The sequence below is a fragment of the Macaca mulatta genome, chromosome 6 (assembly GCF_049350105.2).
Source record: "Macaca mulatta isolate MMU2019108-1 chromosome 6, T2T-MMU8v2.0, whole genome shotgun sequence".
In the NCBI taxonomy this organism is placed as follows: domain Eukaryota; kingdom Metazoa; phylum Chordata; class Mammalia; order Primates; family Cercopithecidae; genus Macaca; species Macaca mulatta.
This window is the reverse complement of record NC_133411.1, coordinates 77,739,616-77,754,491: the sequence shown is the minus strand read 5'-3', so window position 1 is coordinate 77,754,491 and position 14,876 is coordinate 77,739,616. Positions and strand designations below refer to the sequence as shown.

Here is a 14,876-nt window from a genome sequence, read left to right as displayed (position 1 = left end):
GTTTAAGGCTGCAGTGAGCTATGATATACACCATTGTGTTACTGACCATGGGTTCTTCGGCTCTCAATGCAATAGAAATTGTGAGGCCAAAGGAGTTTTCCCAAATAAGGCTTTATTGGACCATATGCCCAGGCATAGGGATGGCAGCACAAGAGAGAGTTTTCTGGCTGGCTCCCCAGAGGGAGTTGGAAAGGCAGTTTTTAAGAGGCTACAGTGGGAAAAGAGTGACTTTACGTATGTCGAAGCAGGGAACTTTTAGCACCTGTGCAGTTTCATAACATGCTTCTTCATGCCTGGCATGTCGCATTAACATGTTACATCTCCACCCCAGGTGTGATTTTTAGTATTATAATGAAGCTAAGTTAAGGATTGGTCCTTCTCTGGCCTTGTGTGTATGCTGGAGATAGAGCTAACTCCCTTGAGTGAGATTTATGATGGGAGCTGCTTATTTTAGCTCCAAGGCATCATAATCAGTAGGTATGGCCCCTTGAGTAAGATTTGTGGTGCATGATCCAAATGGTTTGGTTGGGGTCTCCGCTGGCCATGGGGCCTCCCCTGCACCAGCTTGCAGTAGAGGTCCTTGGTGGGGGATCGGGGTAGGGGAAGGAGACACTGAGTCCTGTCCCTACTCTGTCTGAACTGCACTCCAGCCTGGGCAACAGAGAGAGATGCTGTCTCTAAATAAACAAAAAGAACAAGCCACTGCTGATGGTTAGGTTTTCCAACAGCTTTAGTGTGTTTTTTTGTTGTTGTTTTGAGAAAGGAATTTTTTTCTTTACATTTTTAAAAAGTAGAATCAGGGTCTTACTCTGTCTCCCAGGCTGAAGTACAGTAGCACAGTCATGGCTCACTGTAGCCTCAATCTCCCGGGCTCAAGTGACCTTCCCACCTCAGCCTCCTGAGTAGGTGGGACTACAGGCACAAGCCACAGCGCCCAGCTGATTTTTTAAATTTTTAATAGAGATGAGGTCTCCCTGTGTTGCCCAGGCTGGTCTTGAACTCCCGGGCTCAAGTGATCCTCCCACCCTGGCCTTTCAGAATGGTGCAGTTATAGGTGGGAGCCAGCCATTCCCATTCCTTGGCCCAGCCTAAGTGGTTTTCTTTTTTTTTCTTTGAGACAGTCTTGCTCTGTCACCCAGACTGAATGAAGTGCAGTGATGTGATCTCAGCTCACTGCAACTCTGCCTCCCGGGTTCAAGCGATTCTCCTGCCTCAGCCTCCCAAGTAGCTGGAACTACAGGTGTGTGCCACCATGCACGGCTAATTTTTTGTATTTTTAGTAGAGACAGGGTTTCACGTGTTAGACAGGATGGTCTCAATCTCCTGACCTCGTGATTTGCCTGCCTCAGCCTCCCAAAGTGTTGGGATTACAGGCGTGAGCCACTGCGCCTGGCCTTAAGTGTTTTTAATATGTCATTGCCTTAAGCTAGCAATTCTTAACCTTTGTTCTACTGAAGCCATGTGGTTGAGATAGGCTCTGAGTCTAGCTCTTAACCTCTATCTTTTTGTCTTAGAAACCTAAGCAGAATGCAAATGACTAAGAGTAATGTTGTTGAAATAACACAAAATAGGTTATAACTTTGATACTCATTAGTAACAAATCTTTCAATACATCTTATGGTCTCTTAGGTGTAGATTAGTAATGAAGTGGGAAGCCGCTGCTGCAAGCTAGTATACGTGTAGGAAAAGATAGAAAGCATTGAAGCCAGAAAAGAGAACATTTGGGCTAGATCTGACAAGAAAAACAAATGTTTTAGTATTAATTTTTGACTTTAATTTTTTTTTTTAGTGAATACTGGTGTTTAATGGTCTCATTTTAATAAGTATGACACAAGTAATTTAAGGTCATATATTTTATTTGATGAAAATAAGGTATAGGCCAGGCATGGTGGCTCATGCCTGTAATCCCAGCACTTTGGGAGGCCGAGGCAGGCGAATCACTTGAGGTCAGGAGTTAGAGACTAGCCTCAACATGGAGAAACCCGGTGTCTACTAAAAAAATATACAAAATTAGCTGGGCGTGGTGGTGCATGCCTGTAATCCCAGCTACTTGGGAGACTGAGGCAGGAGAATTGCTTGAAACCGGGAGGCGGAGGTTGCGGTGAGCCAAGATCACACCATTGCACTCCAGCCTGGGCAACAAGAGCAAAACTTCATCTTAAAAAAAAAAGGAAGAAAAATCTTTTTTTAAATTAATTAATTAAATTTTTAAGATGGAGTTTCGCCCTGTCGCCAGCCTGGAGTGCAATGGCGCAATCTCGGCTCACTGCAACCTCCGCCTCCTGGGTTCAAGCATTTCTCCTGCCTCAGCCTCCTGAGTAGCTGGAATTACAGGCATGCACCACCACGCCCAGCTAGGTTTGTTTTTTTTTTTGTTTTTTTTTTTTTTTTTTTTTTGAGAGGCAGTCTCGCTCTGTCCCCCAAGCTGGAGTGCAGCGGCGGGATCTCGGCTCACTGTAAGCTCTGCCTTCCAGGTTCACACCATTTTCCTGCCTCAGCCTCCCAAGTAGCTGGGACTACAGGCGCCCGCCACCATGCCCGGCTAATTTTTTTGTGTTTTTAGTAGAGATGGGGTTTCACTGTGTTAGCCAGGATGGTCTAGATCTCCTGACCTTGTGATCCACCTGCCTCGGCCTCCCAGAGTGCTGGGATTACAGGTGTGAGCCACTGCGCCTGGCGTAGTTTTGTATTTTTAGTAGAGTTGGGGTTTCTCCATGTTGGTCAGGCTGGTCTCAAACTTTGACCTCAGGTGATCCGCCCACCTTGGCCTCCCAAAGTGCAGGGATTACAAGCATGAACTACCGTGCCCAGCAATGTTTTTAAATTTTTGAAATTTAAATTTTATTTTTTAGAGACAGGGTCTCACTCTGTTGCTCATGCTGGAGTGCAAAGGCGCATTCACAGCTCACTGCAGCCTTGGCCTCCAGGGCTCAAGCAGTCCTCTCACCTCACCTTCCCGAGTAGCTGGGACTGCAGGGATATGCCACTGCACCTGGCCATGTATTTATTTAATTATTTATTTGAGGCACAGTCTCGCTGTGTCACCCAGACTGGAGTGCAGTGGTGTGATCTCGGCTCAGTGCAGCCTCCACCTCCTGGGTTCAAGCGATTCTCCTGCCTCAGCCTTCCAAGTAGCTGGGATCACAGGTCCCTGCCACCACACCTGGCTAATTGTTTGTACTTTCAGTAGAGATGGGGTTTTGCTGTGTTGGCCAGGCTGGTCTTAAACTCCTGAGCTCAGGTGATCCAACTGTCTTGGCCTCCCAAAGTGCTGGGATTATAGGCATGAGCCACTGCACCCAGCCTGAGCCACCGCACCAGCATACTTTTTAAATTTTTTATAGAGACAGGGTCTCATTATGTTGCCCAGGGTGGTGTCAAGCTCTGGGTCTCAAGTGATCCCCCTACCTCAGCCTCCCAAAGTCATGGGATTGTAGGCATGAGCCACTGCAAGGAAACCTTAACTGCAGCCTAATAGTTGTTTTCTTTGGGATAACTTTCAAACTTTTAAGTTGATTAAAAGACTATCAACTTAATTTCTGATCATATTTTATTGAATAAAATAAGTAAAATGTCTTGTGAAACAAAATGCTTATTAACATCCATATAAAGCTATCTGTATATAGCTATCTATATCTATATAGCTATTTTTTTTAACTTCCTTTATTTTCCTTACAGGGTTTCAGACAAAATCAGAAAGAAGGAAGGTGCTCACATTCCTTAAATTAAGGAGTAAGTCTACCAACATTATCAAAGTGAATCTTACTTTTGTAAAACTTTATGATTTGTGGAAAACAAATGTTTTTGAACACTTAAAAAGTTGAAATGTTAAAAAGTTGAAAGGTTAATGTAAAACAATCAATATTAAAGAATTTTGATGCCAAAATTATTAGATAAAAGGTTAATCTGCATCCCTACTAGAATTCGCATGGTGTCAAAGTATCATTGCACCAAATACTTAACGGGTTGGTTGTGTGGAATAAACATACTTTCACAATAAAGAGCTTTAGGATATGATGCCATTTTATATGACTAGTAGGCAGACCAGCAGGCATGTTTTTTTATTGTGATACGAGATAATCTAGGCATACTGCACTGTACACTCTGACATATGAAGTGCTCTAGTCAAGTTTAACTGCTGTCCACAGAGGACATGGTTTAACTGGAATTCGTCAAGCCTCTGGTTCTAATTTCTCATTTGCAGGAAATGCTGGCATAGAGCAGCACTAAATGATACCACTAAAGAAACGATCAGACAGATCTGGAATGTGAAGCGTTATAGAAGATAACTGGCCTCATTTCTTCAAAATACCAGTGTTGGGAAAGAAAAAAGGAAGTGGAGTGGGTAACTCTTCCAGATTAAAAGTTATGTAATAACCAAATGCAATGTGAAATATTTTATTGGGCCCTATTTTGAAAAACCATCTGTAAAAGACTGGGGTGGGGGTGGGAGGCCAACACGGTGCTGAGGCAGTTGAGAAAATTGGAATGTGGATTAGATTTTGAATGATACTGGATAATTATTGGTAATTTTATGAGCTGTGAGAAGGGTGTTGTAGTTTATAAAAGACTGTCTTAATTTGCATACTTAAGCATTTAGGAATGAAGTGTTAGAACGTCTTAAAATGTTTAAAATGGTTTAACAAAATGTGATGTGATGCATATGTGGCAAAATGTTACAGAATCTAACTGGTGGACATGGCTGTTCATTGTACTGTTTTTTTCTATCTTCTGTATGTTTAAAAGGATATAATAAAAATATTTAATTTTTTTTTAAAATTAGCTATGTGTCTGTGATTGTATTTGTTTTTTGCATATTATTTTGCCCTTTGGCCCATATTTTGATATGGATGCCACCATAGCGTTTTGTGTATGTGCATGTGTATTCCCACTTAATGTCACATTTTTCATGTCTTTACATATTCTTATTTTTGTTTATTTTTGAGACAGAGTCTCACTCCGTTGCGCAGGCTGGAGTGCAGTGGCGCAGTCTCAGCTCACTGCAACCTCTGCTACCCGGATTCAAGAGGTTCTCGTGCCTCAGCCACGTGAGTAGTTGGGATTACAGGCATGTGGCACCACATCCCGCTCATTTTTGTATTTTTAGTACAGATGGAGTTTCACCATGTTGGCCACGCTGATTTCAAACTCCTGACCTCAAGTGATCTGACCACCCCGGCCTCCCAAAATGCTGGGATTACAGGTATGAGCCACCGCGCCTGGCTTTTCTATTTCTATACATAGCTTTCACATATTATGTTTATTGTTTATATATTGTTTATATCTGTATTTCCTCTTTCATTAGAAGAAAGGTACTACATCTTATTCTTCATGGTGTCTACAATATGTGGCAGTTTTTGGAAGTCGAGGATGAACTTAGAGCATAGACTGGTGGGATTGTCAAAGAAGAGAGCAAATGGAAGAGAAATGTCAGTTATTTTTGGATCAGTCTTTAATTCATCATGACAGGTTAGGCGTTAGTTGTAATTCTTGCAAATTTTGAAGAAGACTTAATAAATCCTACATTAGGTAAATGGCTTTGAAAGTTGAGTTAATCATAATGGTGTTTGACCGAGGCCCTATTTATCTTCATATCGAATAATGAAGCGGCTTCCCCCTTAGATATAGACAGAAAACATCAAAGCCACCACACTACCTGACTGGACTTATCCTAGTAATAAAGTCAAAACTGAGCTAGTTCTCTGGCTTTAACTGTAACAATTGTCCTTGTGGTTGTAAGGAATCTAGATGAAAATTACATGGTCTGTTCTACAGCCATAGCTGTACCTACATTCAGAAGACAGGCACAAGTTGCTGTGTTTGAAGAGATCCTTCATTAAGGGATCAGACAGAGATTACTTTGAGACATCTAAGTTTAGCTTTTCTGCAGGTTTGCCATTAACAGAAATAAACTACAGAGTTAACTTTTTTTTTGTTTTTTCGATACAGTTTCACTCTTGCCCAAGCTGGAGTGTACTGGCATGATTTCGGCTCACTACAACCTCTGCCTCCCAGGTTCAAGCAATTCTGCTGCCTCAGCCTCCCGAACAGCTGGGACTACAGGCATGTGCCACTAAGCCTGGCTAATTTTTGTATTTTTAGTAGAGACGGGGTTTCGCCATGTTGGCCAGGCAGGTCTTGAACTCCTGACCTCAGGTGATCCACCCGCCTCAGCCTCCCGAAGTGCTGGGATTACAAGTGTGAGCCACTACGCCTGACCCAGAGTTAAGTTTTTAAAAATGTTTTTATGAACTTAAGTCTTGTGTTGTTTGAAATAATGGATTCAATTTAGACATCAAATTCCAAAAGTTACTAAGAGCAGCTGGGTGCGGTGGCTCACACCTGTAATGCCAGCACTTTGGGAGGCCAAGGCGGGCAGATCACCTGAGGTCAGGAGTTCCAGACCAGCCTGGCCAACATAGTAAAACCCCGTCTCTACTAAAAATACAAAAATTAGCCGGGCATGGTGGCACGTGCCTGTAGTCCCAGCTACTCGGAAGGCTGAGGCAGGAGAATTGCTTGAACCCGGGAGGTGGAGGTTGTGGTGAGCCAGGATCGCGCCACTGTGCTCAATCCTGGGCTAAAGCGAGACTCCGTCTCAAAAAAAAAAAAAGTTACTGAGAACAACTCTGGGCCAGGCACAGTGGCTTACACCTGTAATCCCAGCATTTTGGGAGGCTGAGATGGGCGAATCACTTGAGCCCAGGAGTTCAAGACCAGTGTAAGCAACAAAGCAAGACCCCTGACTCTACAAAAAATTAAAAAATTAGCAAGGCATGGTGGTGCATACCTGTAGTCCCAGCTATTGGAGAGGATAAGGCAAAAGGATCACTTGAGTACAGGAGGTTAAGGCTATGTAATGAGCCATGTTCACACCATTGCACTTCAGCCTGGGCAGCAGACTGAGACCCTGTCTCAAAAAAACAAAACCAAAAGCAACAAACAAAAAAACGAGCAACTCTGCTTCTGTACACTTTTTTTTTTTCTCTGCTTCTGTACACATTTTTTTTTTTTTTTTTTTGGTAGCAACATGATCTCATTATGTTGCCCAAGCTGGTCTTGAATTCCTGGGTTCAAGTCATTCTCCCACCTCAGGCTCCCAAAGTGCTGGGATTACAGACATGAATCACCATGCCCAGCCCTTCTGTACACTTTTCAGTGTACCCTTTTGTGATTTTTAAAATGTTTGTGTGTACATTTATTGTGAATTTTTTAAAACGTAATTAAGGCTAGAGGCAGTGGCTCATACCTATAATCCCAGCACTTTGAGAGGCCAGGGTGGGTGGATCACCTGAGGTCAGGAGTTCGAGACCAACCTGGCCAACATGGTGGAAACCCCATCTCTACTAAAAATACAAAAAAAAAAAAATTAGCTCAGCATGGTGGTGGATGCCTGTAATCCCAGCTACTGGAGAGGCTGAGGCATGAGAACCACTTGAACCCGGGAGGCGAAGGCTGTAGTGAGCCAAGATCACACCACTACACTCCAGCCTGGGTGACTGAGTGACTGTCTCAAAAAAAAAAAAAACACTAATTAAATTGTATCATGATGTATCATCATTACCCTTTTTGAACTTTTAAAATTTTTTATCTTTAGAGGTAATTCATACAATGTTCTTTAATAGATAAGTGCTTTTCTGCCAATATATCTTAGAGAACACACCATATCAGTATTTAAAACTCTTATTCTTTTAAGCACTTATAGGATATTCTTATAGATAGGTGTGTACCACGCTTAATGAATTGAGCTCTTGTGGATGACAGTTTGTTTCTAATCATTTGCTATTTAATAGTACAGTCAGCATCTTTAGGATTAAGTATCTAGAATTAGAACTACTGTGTTGAAGAGGATATTGCATTTAAATTTTTTTTTTTTTTTTTGAGATGGAGTCTTGCTTGTTGCCCAGGCTGGAGTGCAATGGCGTGATCTCAGCTCACCACAACCTCCACCTCCCGGGTTCAAGCAGTCCTCCTGTCTCAGCCTCCTGAGTGGCTAGGATTACGGGCGCACGCCACCATGCCTGGCTAATTTTTGTATTTTTTTGGTAGAGACAGGGTTTCACCATGTTGGCCAGGCTGGTCTCGAACTCCTGACCTTGTGATCTGCTCGCCTTGGCCTCCCAAAGTCCTGTGATTACAGGCGTGAGCCACTGCACCCGACCTACATTTAAATTTTTAATAAATGTTTACTAAATTGTTCTCAGTAGAGGTTATATTAATTTATATTTATACCAACATGGAGAGTTTGTTTCCCACAAAATAGCCAATAATTTATCAAACCTTTGAATCTTTGTCAATTGAATAAAAATGATTATCTCATATTTATAAATTTTTATCTTATTGTGAGTTCAGCACCTTTTCGTGTGTTTAAGAACTTTTAATTTTTTGTTGTTTATATGGTCTTCCTGTTACCATTTTAGGTATTTGTTTTTATTTTCACAGTTTTTGCTTATAAAATTTTATTTACAGTCAATTCTCATCATTTGTGGAATCTGTATTTGTAAAGGTACCTACTTGCTAAAATTTATTTGTAACCTAACATCAATACTCACGGCAGTTTCATGGGTTTTCATGGACATACACAGAGGTGAAAAATTTGAGAACCTTACCCAGATATTCCCAGCTGGGGTTGAACAATGTTTTTTGTTTAGCTTTCTTACTATAAACAAGTGTCCTTTTCAAAAGCAGTTTATATAGTTCTACATTTTTCACATTTTTGTGCCTTCTGTTTGGGATTTTACTGTTCAAAGTGATTCCCAAGTATTGTGCTGAAGTGCTATATAGTATGGTATTCCGAGGCGCATGCGGGCTGTGAGGTGCCTTAGAGAATACATATGTTAGATAACGTTTGTTTCGTCATGAGTTTAGTACTGTTGAGTGGGACTTAGATGATGATGAGTCATCAATATTTATTTATTTATTATATTTTTTGAGATGGAGTCTCACTCTGTCGCCCAGGCTAGAGTTCTGTCGCATAATCTTGGCTCACTGCAACCTCCTCCTCCCAGGTTCAAACGATTCTCCTGCCTCAGCCTTCCCAGTAGCTGGGATTATAGGCGCCCACCACTGCACCCAGCTTAATTTTTGTATTTTTAGTAGAGGTGGGTTTTACCATGTTGGGCAGGCTGGTCTTGAACTCCTGACCTCAAGTGATCCGCCCACCTTGGCATTCCAAAGTGCTGGGATTACAGGTATGAGCCACCCTGCCAGGTCTATATTTATTAAGTAATGTGTCTTTAAACAGAAACAGATATAAAACAAGGTTATGTATTCATAAGTTGAAGAAAATGTGACCAAAGGCTTACAGGAACCTAACCCTGTATTTCTCTTAGGAACAATGGCTAAGTATTCACTAATTTGCGTGTTTGTGGCAACTTTATAGAACATAACTACCTCAAGTCATTTTATAAATTATTTACAGAAGAATAAAGGGATGGCGAAAATCAACTTTGCTACCAATTTTAATGAGAATCCAAATATAGGAGACCCAAATTTTTTCCCATATTTTCCCTGTTTTGAATGTTTATGTATACCTAAAAGGCATTACATCCTTTGAAAGCAACTGTTCGTTATGCATGAATCTGGAACATACCTACCTTATAAATACTGATTTTGGATTTCATGCATCTCTACCATGTTCTACCTTATTATTTTTATTCTTCATGAACTCACTTGGTCAAAATGCAATACTTTTTGTTTTTTAATTTATTTTTACTTTTTGTAGGAATAGGGTCTCACTGTGTTGCCCAGGATGGCCTTGAACACCTGGCCTCACGTGATCTTCCTGCCTTCCAAAGTGCTGGGAATTGCAGGGATGAGCCACGACACCTGTCCAAACTGCAATACTTTTGAAAACTTAAGGGCTTATAGTTTTGTTGAAGTGATAGATGATTGCTATATTCTTTGTTACGTAACAGCAAAACATTTTTGTTTTTACATTTATAAATACCAGTTAGAATGACTTTCAGTGGATTGGTTTTCATTTTTCAAATAATCTTTACCTTCCTGTTACCTTGTATACATATCTGTCTTCCATACTTGTCCCCTTACAAACTTTTTCAAGTAAATTCTGGTGTACAGGCATAAAAGATGAAAGAACATTGTCACATTGTCACTTGTCCTTTTAGCAATTATGCGATGATTCAGCTGTTCTAGGTACAACTAGAGGGAGAGTATCCCAGGCGAGGGAGATAACAAGTACAAAGGCCCTAAGACACAAGTGTATTTAACATGTTTGGGGGACAACAAGGAGTTAATCGTGGCTGGAGTGGAAGTAAGGAGGAGAGATTAAAGAGATGGAGCTAAGAGAGGTAGTCAAGGATCAGGCCATATGTCAGCGACAGTAAGGTCTTCAGCATTTACTTTAAGTTGGGAGTCCATTGTTGAAAGGTTTTGAACCCAGGTTACAGCATGATCTGACTTACACAAAGAGACTTCTGATTGCTGTGTTGAAAATACACTATAGGTTTCAATGGAGGAAGCAGGCTGACTAGTTAGAGCCAGTGTGGGTAGCAGTGGTTGGATCTGAGTATATTTTCCAAGTGGAGCCACCAGGATTTTCCAGTAGATTGATTACATGTGGTGTATGAAAGAGGAGTGTCAAGTATAACTCCAAGATTTTTGGCTTATGCATCTGGAAAAATAAAGTCAGAATTTAATGAGATGGAGGTCTACATAAGGAGTACTTTTGTGGCAGGAAAGAAGTTGGGTTTTGAACATGTGAAAATTGAGATGCCCATTAATAGAAGTTGGATGTGAATAGAGTCCAGGCCAGGTGCAGTGCCTCATGCCTGTAATCTCAGCACTTGGGGAGGCCAAGGCAGGAGAATCATGTGAGCCCAGGAGTTCAAGACCAGACTGGGCAACAAAGTGAGACCCCATCTATATTATTAAAATAAAAATATGGTTCAGAGGAGAGGTCTGGGCTAGAGGTGGAAATGTAGAAGTTAGTATAGATACAGAATTTAAAGCTATTCAACTACAGGAGATAGCTGAGGAAGTGCAATCAAATAGAGAAGACGTCAGAGGAGAACTCTGGGGTTCTCTCAGTGGTTAGACATCAGATATGAAGAGAAACAGTGCAGGAGACTAAGAAGGAGCTCTCAGTGAGTTAGGAAAATCAAGAGGGATGCTCTGGAAGCCAAATGAAGGCAGTGTTTTGAGGAAGAGGGGATGATGGGCCATATGAAAACCAATAGGTCAAATGCTGTTAACGGGTCAACTAAAGTGAGGACTGAGAAGTATTCACGAATTTAGCAATGTGGAGCTCATTGGTGACCCTCATAAGAGCTGTTTTGGTGGAATGGAGGAGGTAAAATCCTGGAGGGAGAGAACATAAGAATACGTGAACAGTTGACAGTGCATATAAACAACTCTTTCATGGAACTTTGTATTTCTGAATTTTCATTTATTTGGATGTTAATAAAATCATCGGATATAGCTTTATTTTAGTAAGATTTGTTTTGTGGAACTTCAGTTGTGTATACGCATATGTGTGTGCATGTATGTGCGTATGGCGTTTTGATGGAAAATTTATTAATCGTGGGTCATGGTTAAAAAAAAAAAAGCCTGAGAATAAGGAGTTAGATCAAGAAGGTAGAAGGAATGTTGACATAAGTTGTGGATATAGGAGATTCTACCCATGTGGACACAGTGGAAGGATTTAGGGAGTTGGAGCAGGTTAGGATATATATGTGACCAAAAAGCAGGAGTTTAGCTCTCTCACTTACCCCTGCTTTTACCATGTGATGTGTCTGCTACCCCTTCACCTTCCACGATGACTGTAAGCTTCCTGAGGTCTCCCTAGAAGCCAAGCAGATGGCAGCACCATGCTTCCTGTAAAGCCTGCAGAACCATGAGGCAATTAAACCTCTTTGTAAATTATCCAGTTTGAGGTATTTATAGCAGTATAAGAATGCCCTAATACAGAAAACTGGTACCAAGAAGTTGGGCATTGCTATAAAGATACCTAAAAATGTGGAAGCAGCTTTGGAACTGGGTAGTGAGTAGTGGTTGGAAGAGTTTGCAGGGCTCAGAAAAAGACAGGAAAATGAGGGTAAGTTTGGAACTGTTTTTTTTTTTTTTTTTTTTGAGGTGGAGTCTTGCTCTGTCACCCAGGCTGGAGTGCAGTGGTGTGATCTTGGCTCACTGCAACCTCTGCCTCCCAGGTTCAAGCGATTCTCCTGCCTCAGCCTCCCATGTAGCTGGGGTTACAGGCATGCGCCACCACGCCTGGCTAATATTTTTGCATTTTTAGTAGGGATGGAGTTTCACCATGTTGGCCAGGCTGGTCTTGAACTCCTAACCTCAGTGATTCACCCACCTCGACCTCCCAAAGTGCTAAGTGTCATGCGCGTCTGTGTGAAGAGACCACCAAATAGGCTTTGTGTGAGCAACATGGCTGTTTATTTCACCTGGGTGCAGGCGAGCTGAGTCCGAAGAGAGTCAGTGAAGGGAGATAAGGGTGGGACTGTTTTATAGGATTTGGGTAGGTAAAGGAAAATTACAGTCAAAGGGAGGTTGTTCTCTGGTGGGCAGGAGTGGGGGTTACAAGGTGCTCAGTGGGGGAGCTTTTTGAGCCAGGATGAGTCAGGAAAAGGAATCCCACAAGACAATATCATCCCTTAAGGCAAGGACCGGTCATTTTCACTTCTTTTGTGGTGGAATGTCATCAGTTAAGGTGGGGCAGGGCATTTGCACTTCTTTTGTGATTCTTCAGTTACTTAAGGCCATCTGGGAGTATATGTGCAAGTCACAGGGAATGCGATGGCTTGACTTGGGCTCAGAGGCCTGACTCTAAGTTTACAGGCGTGAGCCACCACTCCCGGCAAGTTTGGAACTTCTTTTTTTTCTCTGTCGCCCAGGCTGGAGTGCAGTGGCGCCATCTTGGCTCACTGCAAGCTCCACCTCCTGTGTACATGCCATCCTCCTGTCTCAGCCTCCCAAGTAGCTGGGACTACAGGCACCCAACACCAATTTTTTAAAATTTTTTGTAGTTTTAGTAGAGACGGGATTTCACCATGTTAAGCCAGGATGGTCTCGATCTCCTGACCTCGTGATCCACCTCCTTCGGTCTCCCAAAGTGCTGGGATTACAACCATGAGCCACCGCGCCTGGCCAAGTTTGGAATTTCTTAAGAGACTGGTTAAATGGTTGTGACCAAAATGCTGATGGTGATATGGACAGTGAAGTCCAGGCTGACAAGGTCTCAAAAGGAAACAAGTAATTTATTGGGAACTGGAACAAAAGTCACGTTATGCCTTAGCAAATAACTTGGCTGCATTCTGTTTGTGCCCTAGGGATCTGTGGAAGTTTGAACTTAAAAATTATGACCTAGGGTATCTGGCAGAAGAAATTTCTAAGCAGCAAAGCATTCAAGATGTGGCCTGCTGCTTCTAACAGCCTGTGCTGAGATGTGGGAGCAAATGAATGACTTAAAGTTGGAACTTACATTTAAACAGGAAGCAGAGCCTAAAAGTTTGGAAAATTTGCAGCCTAGCCATGTGGTAAAAAAATAGAAAACACTTTCTCATCAAGGAATTCAAGCAGGCTGTGGAGCAACCACTTGTTGATATTTGCATAACTGAAAGGGATCCAAGTGGTAATATCCAAGACAATGGGGCAAAGGCCTCAAAGGCATTTCAGAGACCTATGGGGCAGCCCCTCCTATCATAGGCCCTGAGGCCTAGGAGGACTGAATGTTTTCCTGAGCTGGGCCCTGTATGCACCCTCAGAACACTGCATCCAGATGGCTCCAACTCCAGCAGGGGCTCAAAGGGGCCCAGGTATAGCTTGGGCTGTTACTTTGGAGGGCATAAGCCACAGCCTTCACAGCTTCCATTAGGTGGTAAGCCTGCAGGTGCACAGAATGCAAAAATGGTGGATTCTTGGTAGCCTCTGCCTGGATTTCAGAGGATGTATGGAAAAGCCTGGGTGTCCAAACAGAAGCTTGCTGCAGGGGCAGAGCCCTCACAGAGAGCCTCTACTAGGGCAGTGTGGAGGGGAAATGTGGGGTTAAAGGCCCCATGCAGAGTCCCTACTGGGGCACTGCCTAGTGGAGCTGTGAGAAGAGGGCTACTGTTCTCCAGACTCCAGAATGGTGGAGCCACTAGCAGCTTGTACCCTGCACCTGGAAAAGCCACAGGCAATCAACTCCAGCCTGTGACAGCAGCCTCAGGGGCTGAACTCTGCAAAGCTATAGGAGCAGAGCTGCCCAAGGCCTTGGGAGCCCAATCCTCATATCAGCATGCCACATGGAGATCATTGTGGAGTTTTATGATTCAATGACTGGCATGCTGGGTTTTGAACTTGCATGGGGCCTGTAGCCCCCTTTTTTGGCAGATTTTTCCATTTTGGAATGGAAATATTTCCCCAACCCCTGAACCCTTACTGTATGTTGGAAGTAAATAATTTGTTTTTCATTTTATAGGCTCATAGGTGGAAGGGATTTGCCTTGTCTCAGATGAGACTTTGGACTTCTGAGTTAATGCTGGAATGAGTTAAGACTTTGGGGGACTGTTGGGAAGGCATGGTTGTATTTTGCAATATGAAAAGGACATAAGACTTGGGAGGGGCCAGAGGTGGAATGATATGGTTTGGATATTTGTCTCTACTCATGTTGAATTGTGTCCCCAGTGTTGGAGATGTGGCATGGTGGGAGGTGTTTGGATCATGGAGGCAAATCCCTCATGGCTTGGTGTTATCTTTGTGTTGATACCGAGTTCTCATGAGATCTGGTCATTTAAAAGTGTATGGAACCTGCCCCCCCCCCCACTGTCTCTCACTTGTTTCTGCTTTTGTCATGTGACATGTGTGCTCACCTTCCACCATGATTTTAAGTTCCTGAGGCCTCCCTAAAAGCCGAGCAGATGCCAGCA

General features: G+C 42.7%; 2 protein-coding genes across 6 annotated transcripts in view; one reads left to right on the top strand and one right to left on the bottom strand.

The window, feature by feature from the left end:
- The window catches only part of SMN1 (survival of motor neuron 1, telomeric), a 32,139-nt gene extending 27,359 nt beyond the window's left edge, over nt 1-4,780 (top strand). For 2 of the 5 annotated variants that reach the window (XR_013418013.1, XR_013418010.1), the window contains 2 exons: nt 3,679-3,732; nt 4,205-4,780. Coding sequence is in view for 1 of the 5 variants with exons in the window: in NM_001260664.1 (NP_001247593.1) it covers nt 3,679-3,729 (51 nt within the window). In the remaining 4 variants the exon portion in view is untranslated. 5 annotated transcript variants of the gene reach the window in all.
- A 5,714-nt stretch (nt 4,781-10,494) lies between these two features.
- Nucleotides 10,495-14,876, bottom strand: part of NAIP (NLR family apoptosis inhibitory protein) — a 57,884-nt gene continuing 53,502 nt past the window's right edge. Inside the window, exons 15-16 of the mRNA XM_078004858.1 lie at nt 11,730-11,844; nt 10,495-10,633 (exon numbers count right to left, since the gene is read on the bottom strand). Coding sequence (XP_077860984.1) covers nt 11,765-11,844 — 80 coding nt within the window. The 3' untranslated portion in view covers nt 10,495-10,633; nt 11,730-11,764. The remainder of the gene's footprint in view (nt 10,634-11,729; nt 11,845-14,876) is intronic.